At 40.8% G+C, this 17,020-nt stretch overlaps 2 protein-coding genes across 4 annotated transcripts in view; one reads left to right on the top strand and one right to left on the bottom strand.

Moving 5' to 3' along the window:
- The first annotated feature begins 52 nt into the window (after positions 1–52).
- Positions 53–12,755, top strand: SKP2 (S-phase kinase associated protein 2). Of its 2 annotated transcripts, XM_039567555.1 has the most exons (10): positions 53–146; positions 881–1,137; positions 2,693–2,804; positions 3,080–3,223; positions 3,721–3,855; positions 5,073–5,171; positions 6,642–6,769; positions 8,368–8,419; positions 9,570–9,677; positions 10,799–12,463. In XM_039567555.1, the coding sequence occupies exons 1-10, from the start codon at positions 139–141 to the stop codon at positions 11,007–11,009; spliced, it is 1,254 nt and encodes a 417-aa protein (XP_039423489.1). In that variant the 5' UTR covers positions 53–138; the 3' UTR covers positions 11,010–12,463. The 2 variants fall into 2 exon arrangements, with proteins under 2 accessions (XP_039423489.1, XP_039423488.1); XM_039567554.1 differs by lacking the exon at positions 53–146 and having other exon boundaries at positions 594–1,137; positions 10,799–12,755.
- Positions 12,756–13,289: 534 nt separating this feature from the next.
- NADK2 (NAD kinase 2, mitochondrial) overlaps positions 13,290–17,020 on the bottom strand; it is a 32,636-nt gene continuing 28,905 nt past the window's right edge. For both annotated transcript variants that reach the window (XM_039567552.1, XM_039567553.1), the window contains exon 12: positions 13,290–16,072. In XM_039567552.1, the coding sequence (XP_039423486.1) occupies positions 15,934–16,072 (139 nt within the window). In that variant the 3' untranslated portion in view covers positions 13,290–15,933. The remainder of the gene's footprint in view (positions 16,073–17,020) is intronic.

The following is a 17,020-nucleotide window of genomic DNA, read 5'->3' as shown; positions in this document are numbered from 1 at the left end:
CGGGCGGGCACACGGCTGCGAACTACAACTCCCGACAGTCCCTGCGGCCACCCCCGCTGCGGCTTCCGGCCGGTGCCGGGATGGCGCGGTGCTGAAAGGCGCGGGGCGCGCGGCGGGGCGCGCGGGCCTTCCAGCGCCATGTACAGGTACGGCGGCACCGGAACACGGGAACGTCGGGATGCGCGGATGCGCAGGGACACGGCCGTACCGCTGCTGGGCTGCGAGGGAAGCCTCGCGGCCGGTACCCCGGCTGCTCGGGGGTGGCTGTGCGTGGGAACCCCGGGAGCGGGTGTCGGTCCTTGGGGAGCGGGAATGGGCTCCCGGGCGTGGGAGCGGTGCGGGGATCACAACGTTGTGTGCGTGTGTATGTGTGGCCCCGCGGGTGGTCCCGGGAGTGCGGGGAGCTCTGCCCTTGGAGCTGCCGGGGCGGGGGCCGCCTTTCTCCCGCCCGCAGCGGGCGGCGGCCGCGAGTGGAGCTCCTCCCGCCTGCCCGTGCATCCCGCCCCGCTGCCCGCGCTGCCGCCCCGCCGTGCGAGGGTCCCGCCCGCTGCTGTCGCGGCTGCGTCCGGGTTTGGTGGTGCTGGGAGGCTGCCGTATCCCGCCGCCTCCGTTGGCTCCACTCCCCGGTCCCTCGCCCGCCCCATCCGGGAGCGGGGCGCGCTCAGTCCCTGGCGGGATCTTCCCCCAAAGTCTGCCAGACGGAGCACACGCCTGCGCTGTGGCCGCTGCTTGTGCTTCCAGCGCCCGCAGCTCCCGCACTTAGTCGCTCTGCGTGTGGATGTGGAGTACGAGTGACTGAAATGCTTCAAGGATCCCCACCCTGTGTTTGGTGTCAGTCTGGCAGTACCCTCAGATCCTCTGGGTTTTGCTGTGTCTGCAGAAAACACCTCCAGGAGATCCCATCCTCTAGCACTAATGTTTCCACCAGCCTGGAATGGGACTCCGGCAAGTCCTCGGAGCTTCTCTCGGGCATGGGAGTGTCGGCCCTTAAGAAAGACAAGCTGGGCAATGAAAACACACCACAGGACCTGCTGGTGTCGTCACCCTGTCTTCCTCCAAAACGGCAGAAGGTGAAGGACAATGAAAAGGACTTTGTTATCCTGCGCCGGCCGTGGCTGCTCCGAGAGACAGAGTCAGGTACCGTCACCCTGCTCCAGGTTCTGCTCGCCCTTCAGTAGAGGTGGAGAGTGGGCATTACAAGTCCACCCTGCTTCATTGTTTACTTTTTTTTTTGCTCTTACCCAGCAGAATGTCACTTTTAGATCTAGTGGCTTTCAGGCTTGGGATGATAAATTCTATTTTATGTATCCATTTAAACGGGGGTGGTGTGTCTGGCTCCAGATTTGAGGTCCACAAAAAGCATGGTTCTCTGCTGCCTACCCCTGCGACCTCCTGTGCGTGTGTGCTGGGGGGGGGGGGGGGGAGGGGGGGGGATTGTGCTGCACGTCCCTCTGTCCGTCTGCTCTTGTCTATCTGTGTGGGACATGGGTGGCACCTTGGCCCAGCAGGGGCCCTTTTGTGAATCAGTGTTTTAAGGTCGTTCAAAGAATCATCAGCAAAGGTAACAGCAAAATGAGGTTTAATGTAAAAGCGAAAGTATGACAAAGTTTGTTTGCAATGTTCACTCTAGTTAGTAGATGGTTAAAGCACACAGAGAAAAAGAAAGCTGAAATCCATCAGTCTAAAACCAAATTCAATCTGAAAATTATCTGTTTGGAGGCGGGAAGGGAGGGGTAAGGAGTGCAGGCTGAGGTGTACCGGCAGGGCTGTGTCTCAGCTGCCGGTGGAGGCAACCACTGAGCGATGTGAGTGACTGTGCCAGAGAGCTACAGGGAAAGTACACCAAAGGATGGAAGGCTGTTGGGCTGGAAAGGGACTGACAGGGAAAGAGCAGGGCTCTTGGACACTTGAAGAGGGGCTTATCGAATGCTGGGTTCCTTTCCCTGGTGTCAAGATGTGGTTTTAGTCTGAGTATGGGATGCAAAATAAATAAGCAGCTCTTTCCAGACATTGTGCTGTCACACAGAAGGGTGAGCATGCCTTCAGACAATCCTGTTTTTATATAAGACAGAGTGCTGGGTCAGAGGCAGCTGTTACTGAGCTCCACCACCCAGAAATCTCTCATGTGAATCACGACATCTTCTGGAGCCCTGAGAGAAGCTGCAATTGCACCGTATCGTTTCAGATAATTCTTGGAGTGGTGATAGCACGCATGTTTTAGTAAGCAGTTTGTAGCATCTCATTTTTCCTGTGTATCACACGGAAGCATAGCTTACATTGGGCTCCCTTCTGGGACCTTTGTATGCATAGGAAGAGTGAGCATTTTAGCGGGGGGTGGGGGGAAAACACCAGAGAATCATACAAGCCTTAGATTACGGAGGCAGCAACTAAGATGCTCTTGTTTCCCAAATGAGTATATGAGTAATGTCCATGGCTTTAGTATGTATACAAACTTGATATTACACAAACCCTTGCATTTGCCAGTCGTGCCTAGGCAAAGATGGTAAAATCCTACAATGATGAGCTGCAAGGGTTATGAATAGTGGGCTGATGTCTGATGTAGGCTGATGTATATATTTTTCTGTAGAGAAACTGTAGAGGTGCTTTTAACAACCAAACCAAACAAGGCATCTGACCAGCAGGCAAAAATGAACCAGCTTTAACTAGAACGTGTTTCGTTCTTTCCCTAAAGGTATTTCTTTGGATGCACTTCCAGATGAATTGCTCTTGGCAATCTTTGCCTATTTGCCCCTAAGGGACTTGCTGAAAGTTTCTATGATTTGCAAGAGATGGCATCGACTTTCGTAAGTGTTACTTCTGTCATTTAGTACTGAGGAAAACCTTTGTTTCCATAGACGATTAAGTGGTCTGGTTCTCACCTTATTTATACATATATAATTGAATTTGTGCCATATGTGGATATGTATAACCAAAAGATGACTCATGTATTTTAATATTATTGTAATCTATTAAATAGCTTTCCCTTCTCTGTCTGTTTTTGACACTGAAAACTTGCTGTGGTTGTACTCATACCTTGGACCCGTTTGAGCTCACTAATAAGTAAAATTCTATGCCTTAGGTTTGATGAATCTCTCTGGCAGACTCTTGATTTGACTGGTGGGAATCTGCTGCCAGGAGTGCTTGGACACTTGTTGCCTGCAGGAGTTAGTGTCTTCCGCTGCCCAAGATCTTGCATTGGGGATCCATTGTTTAAAACAAGCAAGTAAGGCTTTTTCTGCATGTTCTGCAGAAACCATGTCTCAAATATTCACAGTCTTTCTGTGTGTTTTTGGTTTTAAGGTAGTCGTAACCAGCAGCAGTGTTTCTGCTGTCTCTGGAGTGTGGAAGAGCTCATCAGTGGTTAGGCATGTGTTGAAACAGGATGATCTGCACTCACCTGTCAGTTATTTAAAACCAAGTTGATGTGATTTTTTTTTTTTTTTAAGTATCAAGCACCATAAGGCACTTGCAGTTTGTATCTTGTAGACCCAAGAAGTATCATCTCCAGTGTTCTTTTATGGTACACTCAAAAAAATAATTTAACTTCAGCAGGATAGACTTTCAGGTGTTATGAGGAATCAGTAGAAATATTTTCTGCACATTCTGCATGCTTTTAGTGTATGGGATATATTTGTGATATGGGGAATTTATGGAGCAGGTTTTAATGCAATTTTAGAAACGTCACTTTCTTCGTATTTTTATTTTTTTTTTTTTTTTTAGTCTTCTTAAAATTCAGCACCTGGATTTGTCGAACTGCACAGTGTCTGTTGCAGATCTCCACAGTATTCTCTGTCTGTGTGAAAAGCTGCTGAACCTCAGCTTGGAGGGTCTAGTGCTTTCTGACAGCATCATCAAGTGAGTGACATGTGTCGGAATATTCAGTAAATACCTTCTGTTTGGTGCCATCATTTTGTGCAGGCTGATGAAAGAATGCAGTGGAAAGTTGTTCATTGTGGGAGTCTCTTGAAATGGCCAGGTGCCTTTTTTTTCTTTCCTTCTTTTCTCCCTGCCAATTCCCCAGAGTAACAGGAGGTTGGAGAAACTGCTCGTCTCTCTAGGGTTTATGTGTCTATGTAAGATGTACAGCAGAGCTACTTTTATTTTTCCATTTTTGTGCTCCCAAGAGAGCGCTGTGTTTGGTGTGCAGGTTCTTTTCCATTCCAAGGGCTCTCAGTGGCTCTTCCACCAGATGCTCATTGTGCTTCTGCACTATTGCTCACTTTTTTGTTGAATTTCACTCTGAAGTCCTGGAATATTACAGATTCTGTCAAGCAGACAAGGTGTTTCTTGGTTGGATTGCAAAGACACTAATGGGTGTGCAGTCAACCTCCTGTTCAGTCACACCCGGTGACTGTGGAGGTGCTAGTGGCCATAGGTCAGGTGGCAGAGATTCTGTCTGTTCTGCTTTCTGATGCTTTCCTCACTCCAGGGAGGGGGGAACCAGAACACAAATAAATCAGTATGGCTTGGCTTTTGATACTGGGTAAAAACTGTCTGAAAATTGGGTACTAATCAGGCACTAATGATGGAATTTTATTGCCTTCTGAACAAATGTAGATACTGAGTGTAAGGGTTCTTCCAGGTTTTGCTAACTGCATGTGTGCTCTAGTCTTGCAGACAAATGCATTCAGAGATGCTATTTGGACATGTATTTTGTTCTGGAATAAGCTGTCTTGCAGAGGGGTGATACCAGAAATGGGATGGTTGCTTTGTCTTTGTTAAAGGTGTAGTCATCTCTGATAAGCTGTGGTGTATATTTATTGGCATACAACACGAAAAGGTGAAAAGAAACCATTTCCTTGTAAACTTAGTAGTTTATAAATAGGCAGACTTGTCAGCAATGTCAAGTAAATGGACAGGTATCCCTTTCAAGGTTTTGCCCTGATGCAGCAAGTAGAGTTGAGACCCTTAGTGACTCAGGTTGGTCAATTGATTAAAGATGCAGTACTTCATGTTTAATGAACAAGTCCCTGCACAGGAAATTAGGTCTTAAAAATAGTCACATCCTAGCAAAGTAAGCAATGTTACAACATTTAAATTTTGTGAGATTTTTCTTTTTTTTCTCTCTACAGGAGCATTGCTAGGAATCCCAATTTGATACGACTAAATCTCTGTGGGTGCTCAGGGTTTTCTGCAGAAACCTTGGAGCTGATGTTGAGCAGCTGTTCTATGTAAGACAAAACCAGTTTTTTGCTATTCCTGAAAAAAGGATTTATTTTTTTTCCCTTAGGCATCCCAGTTATACTTTTATGTAATACTCTTTTTCAATGTGCTTGTTTCTGTTCCTAAATGCCTAACAGTTGATTATTACCTAAACAGTCAGGTAATTTCTTTCCGTCAAGCAATTTTTTCATTTAATAGCAAAGATGTACTTCTGTAGTTTTTCATGAGTTTTGCGAATCATCTTTTTGGGTGGGTAAACACCATTTATGTTCCTTTGATATAATGTAAATTTGATTTTCTTTATGAAAACAGTATGTGATTCTCACAAAGATGAAGTGTGTGTTTTGAAACTGGAAAGTGAAGTTCCAGACCTCCCTTTGCAATCAGAGTACGGCATGAGTGGCAGAGAACACTGTGCCTTTCCATGATAGAATAATCCTTCCGTAACCTTCTAGTTTATGAAAGGCTGTGTTCAGATTCACAGCTCCAGTGATTAAACCATCTGCTGGCAGCACATCATTGAACTGGGCCCCACTGAGTTTGGGATTTATATCCCAATCTTTCTGCTGACTTCCTGTGACCTGCAGGACTACATATGTAATCTTTCCTTCTGCAAAAGCATGTTTTTTAATCAAATTGCGAATTAGTGGGCAGCCAGAGCCTTAATCTTTCTGTTGCTTGGTCTGATTACTCAGATCATGAGCTCTTTAGAGGATGGCAGTCTGTGCAGTGCACGGTGAATAGCAGATGGCAAACCTGATCCCAGGAATGCTAGTGGCAATTTAACTGTTTTTTCATTTTATGTAGAGAGTGCTAAATGCTCTGGTTGTGCGTTCACTGTGTTTTTGTCCCTTGGTTACAGCTACAACACCTGCACACAGAACAATACTTTGTCCCAGCCCCATGGTGACAGGCTATAGGTAATCAAGCACGTAAAGAGAGTTAAGCTCACAGCATGACCAGTGTTTATATAAAACGGTGAATTATTTTATGCTAATTAGGATTAATTGGTCATCTGACCAATGCTAATAATGGGTGGTGGTTTTTCCTCTCAATGTGACCATCTGTTCAGTTGTAACAGATTCAGGTCACAAACCCGATGAAAAGACAGTGTCTCCTTGTTGCAGTTCCTGGAGAGAACCTTCACTTCCTAAGATATTACCGAATCCCTCCAGTTGAAAGTGGCTTTGGGAAGTCAGTTTAACCCCTTTCCCTAATCAGGGTCTAAAATCAGCGCTGTCCTGTTGGATAAGGATTTTCTCTGTTTGGATCTTAAAAATCTTAAAAGACAGATTCTCCTGGATCGTTCATTAGTGCTTAATTATTGTCATACTAGGATTTCCAGTCACGAATACAGGAAGTTGGCAGTAGGCATGATACGAGTATTTGCTTTAAAAGTACAAACTGTAGTAGAAAATACCAGAACATGAACTGCATTTCAGCCATTCTTGTTAACAACTCTGTTCATTTGTCTGTAGGCTGGAGGAGCTGAACTTGTCCTGGTGTGAATTCACAGCTACTCATGTGAAAGCAGCAGTCAGTCATGTTACTTCGAAAGTCACCCAGTTAAATTTAAGTGGATACAGAGAGAATCTACAAATAGCAGGTAAACAGCAGTGTGACAAACCTTTATCCCAGTATGGGATAAAGCATCAGGCTTTACAGTTTCTTCTGGTTGGCATTCACTGTATAGAAGAATCATGTACTAACAGTGACTTTTTGTGCTCTGTATAGCTTGAAGTTCTTGCTGTCAGAGACTCTTACTCATATTTCTGTCTCAGTCATGAAGGGTGAGATGATTTTTCTTCTGAATTTAAGAACAGTCAAGTGAAAGCTCATTTCTTCTTCAGCTGAAAGGAACAGACTTAATTCTGAAGTAAGTCCTGGAAGCAGGACTTTGTGTGCTATGATTTAGTTCCAGGAACAGTATCTGGAAGGCTTTCTTAAAGCTTCTGCTGTTGTGGCTGCTGAAAGCATCTTCTGAAGGAGAACAGTTGTAGTAACTGCTTGAGTTTGACTGACATCCATATACCAGTTAATTTGGAAGGCACATAATCTCAGTAATCAACGTTTAACCATTTACTTGCTAATAGGTCTGGGAAGAAAAGTTGTGTTAAGTTGGAGGGTAATAGAAAAGGCAGATAAATCTAGATTTGGGGGAGGGTACATCAAAACGAACAAGTGCATAGCTAAAGGGTGAAAGTCCTTTTGTGGTAAAGAGAATTTAATTTTCGCAATGAGTGAAATATGACAGTAGGACATTGGATGACATACAGGGGGTGACCTCTCATTTCTGTTTAGCATCACACAGACCCCTTCACGCATTCCCTTTGTTGGGAAATAGGTAAATCTTCTTATCTCAGCCCCAAACCGATAAACAAATATGCTACATAATCTTATCCACATCAGGAATTTGAACCTTGGGGCCTCTAATTGGGCCGTTAGATACCATGTGCTGACCTCTTCTGTTTGTCAGACACTTTCTCTGAGTGACTTTACTCTGTTTTAGTGGAATTTATCAGGCAAAAGACTTGAATTAGTGATCATAATTAAGGTATTGTTTTGTTTAATTTCTGCACATGAATTCTGAAATAGCAAAATTCTCTTGCATGTTGTTGAGCACCTTGCAATGGCTTTTAGGTGATACCTGAACCACAGATGATTCAGTGCTACTTGCAGAAAATGAAAAGAAAGTCTCAAAAAATCTAGTTTAAATCAGGAAAACCATAACGTTTTGTTATGAGGAAAGAACTCTTTGGGGGTAAAAATGGAGATGCCTAAAGGATTTGGTGCTGTGAAAGGGTGTTTGATGTATGGAAAGTTTTTGTTACTTTTTCACTACACGTAAGTATTTCAGGCAGCAGCTCACCATTACTATGTTTCAGTAGATTTCACAGAAATACCATTTGAATTAATCTCTTGCTAAGTTGATGGTTGGTGTAGCTGACTTCTAGGGACAATTTGCTGAACTAAATGTTTCTGTATTGCTGAGGGTTAAAAGAAGCCCATGTAAGGTATCTTGATAGGCATAATCATATGCTGTTAAGTCTTAAGCATGTATCTTTTAGTTTAAAAATTGTGATTTAGTTGTGGAGTTTCAATAGAGAAGATAGAAATGAACATGTGTGGAAAGTGAGTAGGCTGTGTAAAACATGTTCATCTTGTTACTGAAAGAGGGACTGTCTCTGTGTGACCTCTTTTCAGATGTGAAAACACTGGTGGAGAGGTGTCCTTTGCTTGTCCATTTAGATCTCAGGTAAGAAGACCTGTGCAGCCAGTCCTTAAATCCTTATGGTTCAAGGGATTAGCATTGAGGCAAGGTTGTGTAGTACTGCACATCCAGGAAGTACCACTCAAACTAAACCTACAAAAGGTTTGCTATTTGGCATGACCTAATCTGGAGAAGGTAAGTAACCTGAAGATGTCTTTGTTACCCCAGCATAAATACTTAAAGGATTTGTTAACTAACAAGAGATAGTAGTTGATAGGTAGAATGGAAGGATGCCTAGAGTTGTTTAGCCTAGCACCCTAGAGAGGGTTTAAGTCATCTCTGATACAAATTTGTTGCTTGGCCATGTAACTGTAAAAAAAGGTGTATTTTGGTTTTGACCTAGTCAGTTACAGTTGATGCCTTATCCCTAGTCCTAGAATTAAGTCAGACATGGTTAAGGGATAAAAGGGTTTTTACTTTGGTATTTAATAGGGATCTTTATGTGCAACAGTTTGTCAAGGTGGAACACACCAAAATGCACACACCCCATATATCACATATACAATTTTATAGACCTTGCAAATTAGCATATCTGACAAAGATTCCCCAATGAGAGGCTTAAATGAATGGTGTGACATCTCCCTATTCGAAAGTATTCCCCCCCAGATGGGCCTAATCTTAGTTTACAGAATACGTTCTAGAGAGGGCCTTGGCTTTTCAAGATAGCACAAGGCTTTCTGGCCTCCAGCTGTGAGGCCTTCAGGATGTGTGGTGTTCTGGCCTAGCAGAATTCCAGGACTATGCTAAGATATCAGGCTTAAAGATTGCAAGTATGTGTGCTAAGGACACTGAGAATACATGAAAGGTATGTAAAAGGAAAAGGCAAAAAAAAATCATCATGGCATCACAGTAATTTGAAATCTGTGTGAAGAACTTGCCTATTCATGGCATAAGTTCTGCTGCAGAGTATCTCTGTGAAGAGAAACTTCTGCTTCACTTGCCCTTCAGTGAAAATCAAAATTCCTCCCCCAACAATACATACTTACTAGAGATGAGTTGCTTCCATATTCAGCAAAAACATACTTCAGTGGCAGAAAAAGTAGATGTTTAATAAATTTCTCTGCCTGAATTTTGGAAATACCAGATTTACTGCTGCTTTATACTTAAACCTTAATTTAATGTGTTCTCTCAACAGTGACAGCATGATGTTAAAGCCTGAGTGCTTTCAGTATTTTAAACAACTCATGTTCCTACAACATCTGTGCCTTAGCCGATGTTACCAGATATCACCTGCTGCCTTAGTGTAAGTAACCTCTAAATAGCTTTGTTTTGCTGTTCATGCAGAGGGTAAGTTAATTTAAATTTGCTTTATTTTAGGTTTAGAATTGCAAACTGTTTCACAAAACTTACTGGTATGAGGAATTGGGAATAAAACCAAGATAAAATAACCTGACTGCTAGAACCTGTACCTTTTGAGAATCCAGACTGGAATCAAAGCTGAGATAATCTTTCAGTGGTGTCAGTCTGTACTCATGGAACTGGCTGCTCCATGCATGCCTGGTGTCTCCTGTTAGTGGCATTATACCAGTGGTACTCATTGCTGGAACGGGAGGTTGCAGTCCTGCCAGTGACCAGTATCAATATCAGTACCAGACTTCTGAGTGTGCAGCAAGGATTGGAAAAGTTGGCAGAGTTGACAATACTGGCTGGCCTAGTAAGCTGTGTATGTTTGCTTTTGTATGCACCTTTATCAGTTATTGATTGTGACTGAAACATGGCTTAGAGTGACTTGTTCATGAGGCCATTCTGCCTTTTACTAGTATAGAAGCTTTCAGTCCTAATAGTTTCAGGAAGGATGTCAACCCAAAGGAAATGGTCAACAATAAGAAGAAAGGTTGTGAGAGGAACAGGACTATTGAAGATGAGGATCTGAAGAACCTTCTCTGTAGCAGCATGTGCCTCAGCCTTTAGATTTTGTCCAGTACTTGCTTATAAGGTACAAAGTTCAGATGATGACTGGGAAAATGTAAAACAATCAAGAAGCTGGGTCTGGCTACTCACCAAAATATTGCTACAAATTGGAGACTGACTGATAGTACTCAAGGGCTTGTGTCCTCTGAGACACATCCTGGCACTTCATCTGGGCAATTTCTTCCACTTGTTCTAGGTTTTTAAGTCCAGGGATATGAAAGGGAAAGGATCAATTTGTTTTCAGTCTGTGAGAGAGATTAGCAAAGAAGTAATTTATTCAGCCAGTTTCCTGAAGTATCAGTACAGCATACTTGTTTCAATTAAATACATGCTTAGGTAGTTTACCCTCTTCTAAAAAATTACTGAAATGGAGTTACCTAGCTTGGGTACAGGCGGGGAAAAAAAAAAAGTTTTTTCTGTTTCATGATTAATTTCATATTTTTCTTTTCCCAGAGAGCTTGGTGAAATTCGAACACTGAAGACTCTTCAGGTATTTGGAATAGTGACTGATAGCTCCCTGCAGCTCCTTGAGGAAGCACTGCCTGACATGAAGATCAATGGTTCACACTTCACCAGCATTGCAAGGCCAACTGTTGGCACTAAAAAGAGCCATGAGATTTGGGGCATCAAATGCAGATTGACGCTGAGGAATCCTAGTTTGTGATCACGTACAATGCACCGGGTGCCATGGACACATTCTGCGTTGAAGCTCCTTAGGAAAAAAAGTGCTGGAGCACCTTTTATCATAGTACTGTTACTGTCTAACTTGGTCTCACTCCTTAATGTTGTTTCATAATATTTTATATTAGTTTTTTGTACTTAAAGCCTTTAAGAAATCTGATAATCTGTGAGCAATTACAGAATATTTCTTTCAGTCTTTCTTTTTTACAGGGGATCTTTGAAAAAAAAATACTATGAAACAAATCAACATAATTAAGTAATGTCAGCCTCTAGCAACTGTCTGCAATTTCTGGAACAGCTTGCAGAGGTGCTAGGTATCTTTATAAGGTTTATTAAGGAATTTGCAGAATTCAAAATGAATACTTAGATATTAAATCTATTCAACTACGTAACTGAGAAAAAGGTACAGTAGGATGAATGAATTAAACTTGAAAACAGTAAATTGGGGATATCTACACAGAAGCAGCTAAGAGACAGCTCAATACCATACCAGTTAAGCAGCATAAAGGAGCTACAGTGAAGTTTTTTTTAGGAGGCCATAAAGGAAATGTTTGTCTTCAGTAGCCTTTTTTTTTGGCCAAATAGTCTGAAAAGCCCATTCAGAATTAGCATCTGTAAAAATAGATGTTGGTTATCCATTATTTCATGTTGTGGTCCTAGGTTTTCTGATTACATATTACAGAACCTTAATGTAGCTTCTATGAGCCTAATCATAGTTAAAACTTTCTGTAAAGAATAAGATCTTTCAACTGCAACTGATAAATTGGTAGAAGTCTTGCAGGAGGAGGGCTCAAAGGGTTCTAGATATGACCAAAAATGAGAACCTGGGACTGCAGTGTAAGAATGCTAAAAGGAAGAGATGCTTTGGTGCTATCAAGAGACTTAAGTTTGTCTTTTATAATAGTTTGTATGTAGTAGCACTTCAGTTCTTGTATTTGTATCACTAACCACTATTGTCTAGTGTTGATTTTTTTTTTTAAAAGTCCCAGGAGAAGCTGAGTAACTGTCCAGAAAGAAAAAAGAAAACCAAATAAAGGATAGGGACAGGTAATGACTTTAAATGAAACTTTTATCTGCATCTGTTATCAGGGTCCTCATGCATAAGCCTAGAACGTTCCAGCAGGTGTTTTAGCTGATAATTTATAGGGCAAAACTTGGACCCTGTGTAGGGCATAAACATAGTGCTGTTTTTCCCATGAATGCAGTAAGCAAGCAGCTGAATTTATTCATGGATGTTTCTAAGAGTAGCTGACATATTACTGTAGGGCTTTGCATGGACATAGCTTTTCCCATTGCAGTCTTGAGAAAAAGCATTCAGGAATGAATACCTGGTGCAGAACAGATTAATTACTGTGGAAAGATTGTATGAGTACTAGAATTTGATATTTAACTTGACTTTCTAGAGTATAGTAAATAAAGCATTATCTTGTAATCTAAGTTGGTTTGTTCTTATTAAATTTAACAGTGTAAGGAGTTTATAATGGGCTTCTATCTCTTATAAAGGAGTTAATGGGCAGCATACCTTGTGAAAGCTGGAGGAGTGAGGGGAGGTTGGAGGACACTGGATATTCTATTGCCTCAGTTTGCTGCCTTAGAATTACGCTTTAAATTACTTCAAGAAAAAAAAGTAAATCTTTGGAGCATAGCATTACTGTAAATTCTTCTTCTCCCTATGCACAATGTAACTCCATGCAGCTTCTCTTGCATTTAATAAAGATCTAAGAAAGTGCTAGATTGTACAAAATGACTGATGGCTGGGAGAATGCTTTCCCTGATTTGCCACCAGCTTTGGGTCATGGGTTAAAAAGAGAAATTTCTCCTAGCAGTGTGTCAGCAATGGTGGTTTAGAGGACAGGGTGTTATCATGAATACTTTCAGCATTTATTAGACTATGCTTTAAAACCCTGTGCAGAACAGGAACAGTATTAGGCCTTTGGCTAGAAGGAATAGTTTTACATACCAAGTCCAGTGTTGGAAGGGGATCAACATTACTGTTGCCTGTCTGGTTATGATGGCAGCTGTAGTAGACATAAAATGAAAGTCTTCTGGATAAGGTGTGCACAACTGACCTTTTCCCAAGGGGAATAACTTTTTTGTAGCCCTAAGCAATCCATAACAAAACCTGCTACACTGGTAAGTCTCTGTACTACATGTAAATGCATGAAGGCTTCCAAACCATTAAAACAACCTGAAACAGTAAGTGAGAAGAAACTGAGCACATGAAACACTTTTGAAGATTGAAATAAGGCACAGGACAGCTTCATTTATCAATTAACCTTTTAATTTTTATTACATAATGTATAAACACCACTTGGAAAAAAAAAGCAGCAAAGAATAACAGGTCTAGTCTAGCAGAACACAGTGTAGACTGGCACTAGATGAAAATACCATGGACTTGACTCAGCAGGTAGAACGGGTGCAAAGATCACTGCCAGTCTATGCAGATTAAATCAGTGTTAAACCAATACTCAGTCCTGTCCTGGAATACTGTCTACCAAGTAAGTTGTCTGTACTGCAACACTTTGTAATAAAGGATCCTTAAAAAGGGTCCTACAGCTCTTTAATAAAAAAAGGTAGCGGCTTACTATTAATTATAGATTTCTGAATCATCCTAATCAATTTAAGTGTTCACCAGTAAATGCTTTGACAGAACTGGAATTAAATAGAGACAAAACCAGTAGAGGCCACTCATGAGTAGGTCAGGCTTCCATTTTGCTAAGTTAGGAATCTGACTGAAAATTTATTAAGTCCTAATATCGAACATACTTTGGGTCTGAAAACATTGCCTTTTAGTCTTGACATTCATAATAAGGAATGACAGGCATATTTTAGAGGTATGCTTACTGATCAGACTAATCAGTCTCCATTAAAACATTTCAGCACACAAATGTTTAAATAAGCAGGGGATAAGATTTCTGCCATAGATTTGCTGTGCAGGTGTTCAATACCTAAATCTGATCAAAGAGTGGTGGAGTCCTAGGAAGTAATAAATTAGTGTTAATGGCATTGGTGGGGTTGGGGTTTTTTTGAATCCTAACAGCATATTGACTATGTACTTGACACAGGCACATAATAAACAATCCTTAACTGGTAACAGATGGATTGAGAATAACTAGAACACCCTAGTCTGTGTGCACACAACTTTTATAAAGATTAGGCTTTTGTGTCTTTACCGTTAGACAAGCTTTGCAAGTTATTTTAGACAATAAGGGCTTTATTCTGGTAGTTCCTGAGCTTACCAACTTTTGAAAGCTTACTTGGCTACTTTGATTTTCCCCTCTGGGTCTGCAGTCACGATAACCAGACAGTGTAAATAACTCTGCAGCACACTTAGAAGGTGAAATGTACACAGTGATAGATTACTCAGAAATCTCCATCAATTTCATATTTTCATAAAACTGAATGGTCTGGTCAAATCAATAGGCTCTAAATTATGTTTTGAGTTCTATTAACTCTAAGTCTAGAAGGAAAAAACCCTTTGTCCATTTCCTCCACCAATAAAAAGCAGTTTACATTCTGCAAATGGCAATAAATAAACTGATTGGCCACATGGGAGAACATTTCCATTAGACCTGAGGACATCTGTTACAGAAGTCTCTTCGTTCAAAAGTCATTTGAAGAAAACTCACTCTTGGAAACCAATCTGTAGTAAACAAAACATACTATTTTCAAGTCACGTAGCAGAAGAGTTCCTGCTGTAGGAATATTTGTGTTGTCAAATTCTGCTTCCTTATCTCTGCAATTATCAGCACAGACTTCAAAAGGCAGTCACAGTTCACAGTTTCTCTAAAATATTTAAAAGGTGACTTGCTTTTCTTTAATCAGAGCTTTTTTTTTTTTCTGTATCAACTTGATTACCTAATATGAGCAGAGATAAGTGAAATTAATTTGTTGTCATTTACATACCAGTAGAATTCAGCATAGGACTGGAAATTTAAGTTTTCTGGAGAAGGTAAAAAAAAACCATGCTGGGAAAACTGGAAGACGTAGGTATTAGCTTGTGGTCCAACTCCTAATACCCAGTGTATCTCATTCTTCTTTAATTATAAGAAATTCAGAACCCTAAATTCCAAACCATTCAACTTAATAAGGCCAAATATATTTCTTAATGATAGCCACTTTCATATACTAGTGTCACTGATAATCTCCTTGCCAGCTAATCCATTCAGTGAAGGAATTTATCTTACTCCAACATGATTTCTATAATTTGTATATTCCTGATGAAGGGCTCAAAAAACCCTTTGGGTTTCAAGTCCCTATCTAGCCAAACAAAAAGTAAAAGCTACGTCATTCAAGATGTATTAAACCAGACTTTTACTCTTGATGTAAGTCTACAAAGTAGAAAAAAATATTGGAAGAACAAAAAAAATTGCCACAAGTTGTATGAAACTACAAAGTTGTACAATTTTTGAAAAGCATACAAAAGGTTTGTATTATCATTTCTTTTACATCAACATCATGGTTTACCAAAATCTATATATCCTTGCATCAAATTGCTAGATTGACAGTCAACTTTTCTACAAAAGTGTATGTACGAAGTATTTAGTTTCATCAGTCCCAGACTGTTACTAAAAAAACTGTACATCTGAATATTTAATGCTACTGACTTAATACTTGAACCCATTCACCTGTGTTTACAAAGCTTTCATGTTTGCCTTACAGGTTAAAATGTCAATTTTCACTGAAGTTAGAGGTAACACTTCAGACATGTTTTACACTAGATGCAAAAAGAGCTTAAATATCAGGCTAATGTTTCCCCAACCCAAAGGAATGAAAAGCATTTCAAGCCTCCTCCAAATGCTCTTGCATCCAAAAAGGCCAGCTTCCAATATAATGCAGCATTGTGATATCCCCATGGTTTCCCTCTATGGATCCATAAATGTTACAGCAAAAGACATCAGGGTCCTTCATTCTTCCAGCAGAACAGTGCACAGTGAATCCTCTGTGTCAATCAGTATCGAAGCTATTGCCCCATCATTGAATTCAAAAGATGTTCCTCCATCTACAACCATACAAGCATCCCAGCAACGGGAACGGACACAGACCCTGCAGAAGCCCAACAAGTAAGTTATCACAAGACAGCTTAAAACTTCAGGCATTTCACACAAGCACTTAAAAAATAAAAAAATAAAAAATAAAACTGGTTCTGGGACTTTCTTTTGCTTGGGCCAGTAAATGCTTAACCACCATTTAACATTGTACTAAATACTCGAACCCCCTGTGTGCCTCAGTGCTTTGTATGGACTAAGCAAAGAGTCCAGAGAGGACTGAAGGATGTACTCAATGGAGCCTACTGCTCCCAGAGTCTGAGAACAGCCTATAATATAATACTTGGTGTTGAAGCTTAGATGCAAGTTTTAATGAAAGCTACTGATGATCTCATTTAACTGTGATTTACTTCATCTCCACAGAAAAGCTGACAATTAAGATTCTAATAAGTGGTCTTCATGTTATGTGAAATATACATTTTCAAGTAGCAATGCTTGAGATTCAAATAATTTGGACATTAATATAGTCTATTTTGTTACATTAATCATCAGAGAGAAGGGAAAGCATTAACAAACACAAAGCTGAAGGTCAGGATGCTTGCCAGGAAACTTCAAGAACTGCAGCATATTACTGCAATATTAAGAGTCTGACTATATCATATTTAAGCTAAGAAGTTTAAATCTAAGCTTATAAAATTTAAGGCATCTCTTTTAGAGCTGGACAAGACAGAATAAAGAATTTGGCTCAGAGCTCCTTTAAACATTTGTTTTGATACAAAAGGTTGAATTCACATTTAAATAAAACTGAAATACTGTATTGCTTTCAATAGTTTCTATGTTATTGTTTGCATGTTCAGTTATTCTGATCATATAACTAATGGCTGTATGTGTTTATACTTAATTGTGGCAAGCTCCATACATCATAGATTCGTTTAGATTGGGAAGGATACGCAGTATCATTGAGCTCAACTATTAAACGAGCACTACCAAGCCCACCACTAAACTA

The sequence above is a fragment of the Corvus cornix genome, chromosome Z, assembly GCF_000738735.6.
Source record: "Corvus cornix cornix isolate S_Up_H32 chromosome Z, ASM73873v5, whole genome shotgun sequence".
NCBI lineage: Eukaryota > Metazoa > Chordata > Aves > Passeriformes > Corvidae > Corvus > Corvus cornix.
The sequence above is the reverse complement of the archived record's forward strand: the minus strand, read 5'-3'. Positions and strand labels throughout refer to the sequence as shown.

What these genes read in the sequence shown, in the direction of transcription:
- SKP2 (XM_039567554.1), top strand. Translation starts at nt 801, where the DNA reads ATGCTTCAAGGATCCCCACCCTGTGTTTGGTGTCAGTCTGGCAGTACC. An exon ending in CCATTGTTTAAAACAAGCAA is followed by an intron (nt 3,224 to 3,720) that starts GTAAGGCTTTTT and finishes TTTTTTTTTTAG; the next exon opens with TCTTCTTAAAATTCAGCACC. An exon ending in ATGTTGAGCAGCTGTTCTAT is followed by an intron (nt 5,172 to 6,641) that starts GTAAGACAAAAC and finishes ATTTGTCTGTAG; the next exon opens with GCTGGAGGAGCTGAACTTGT.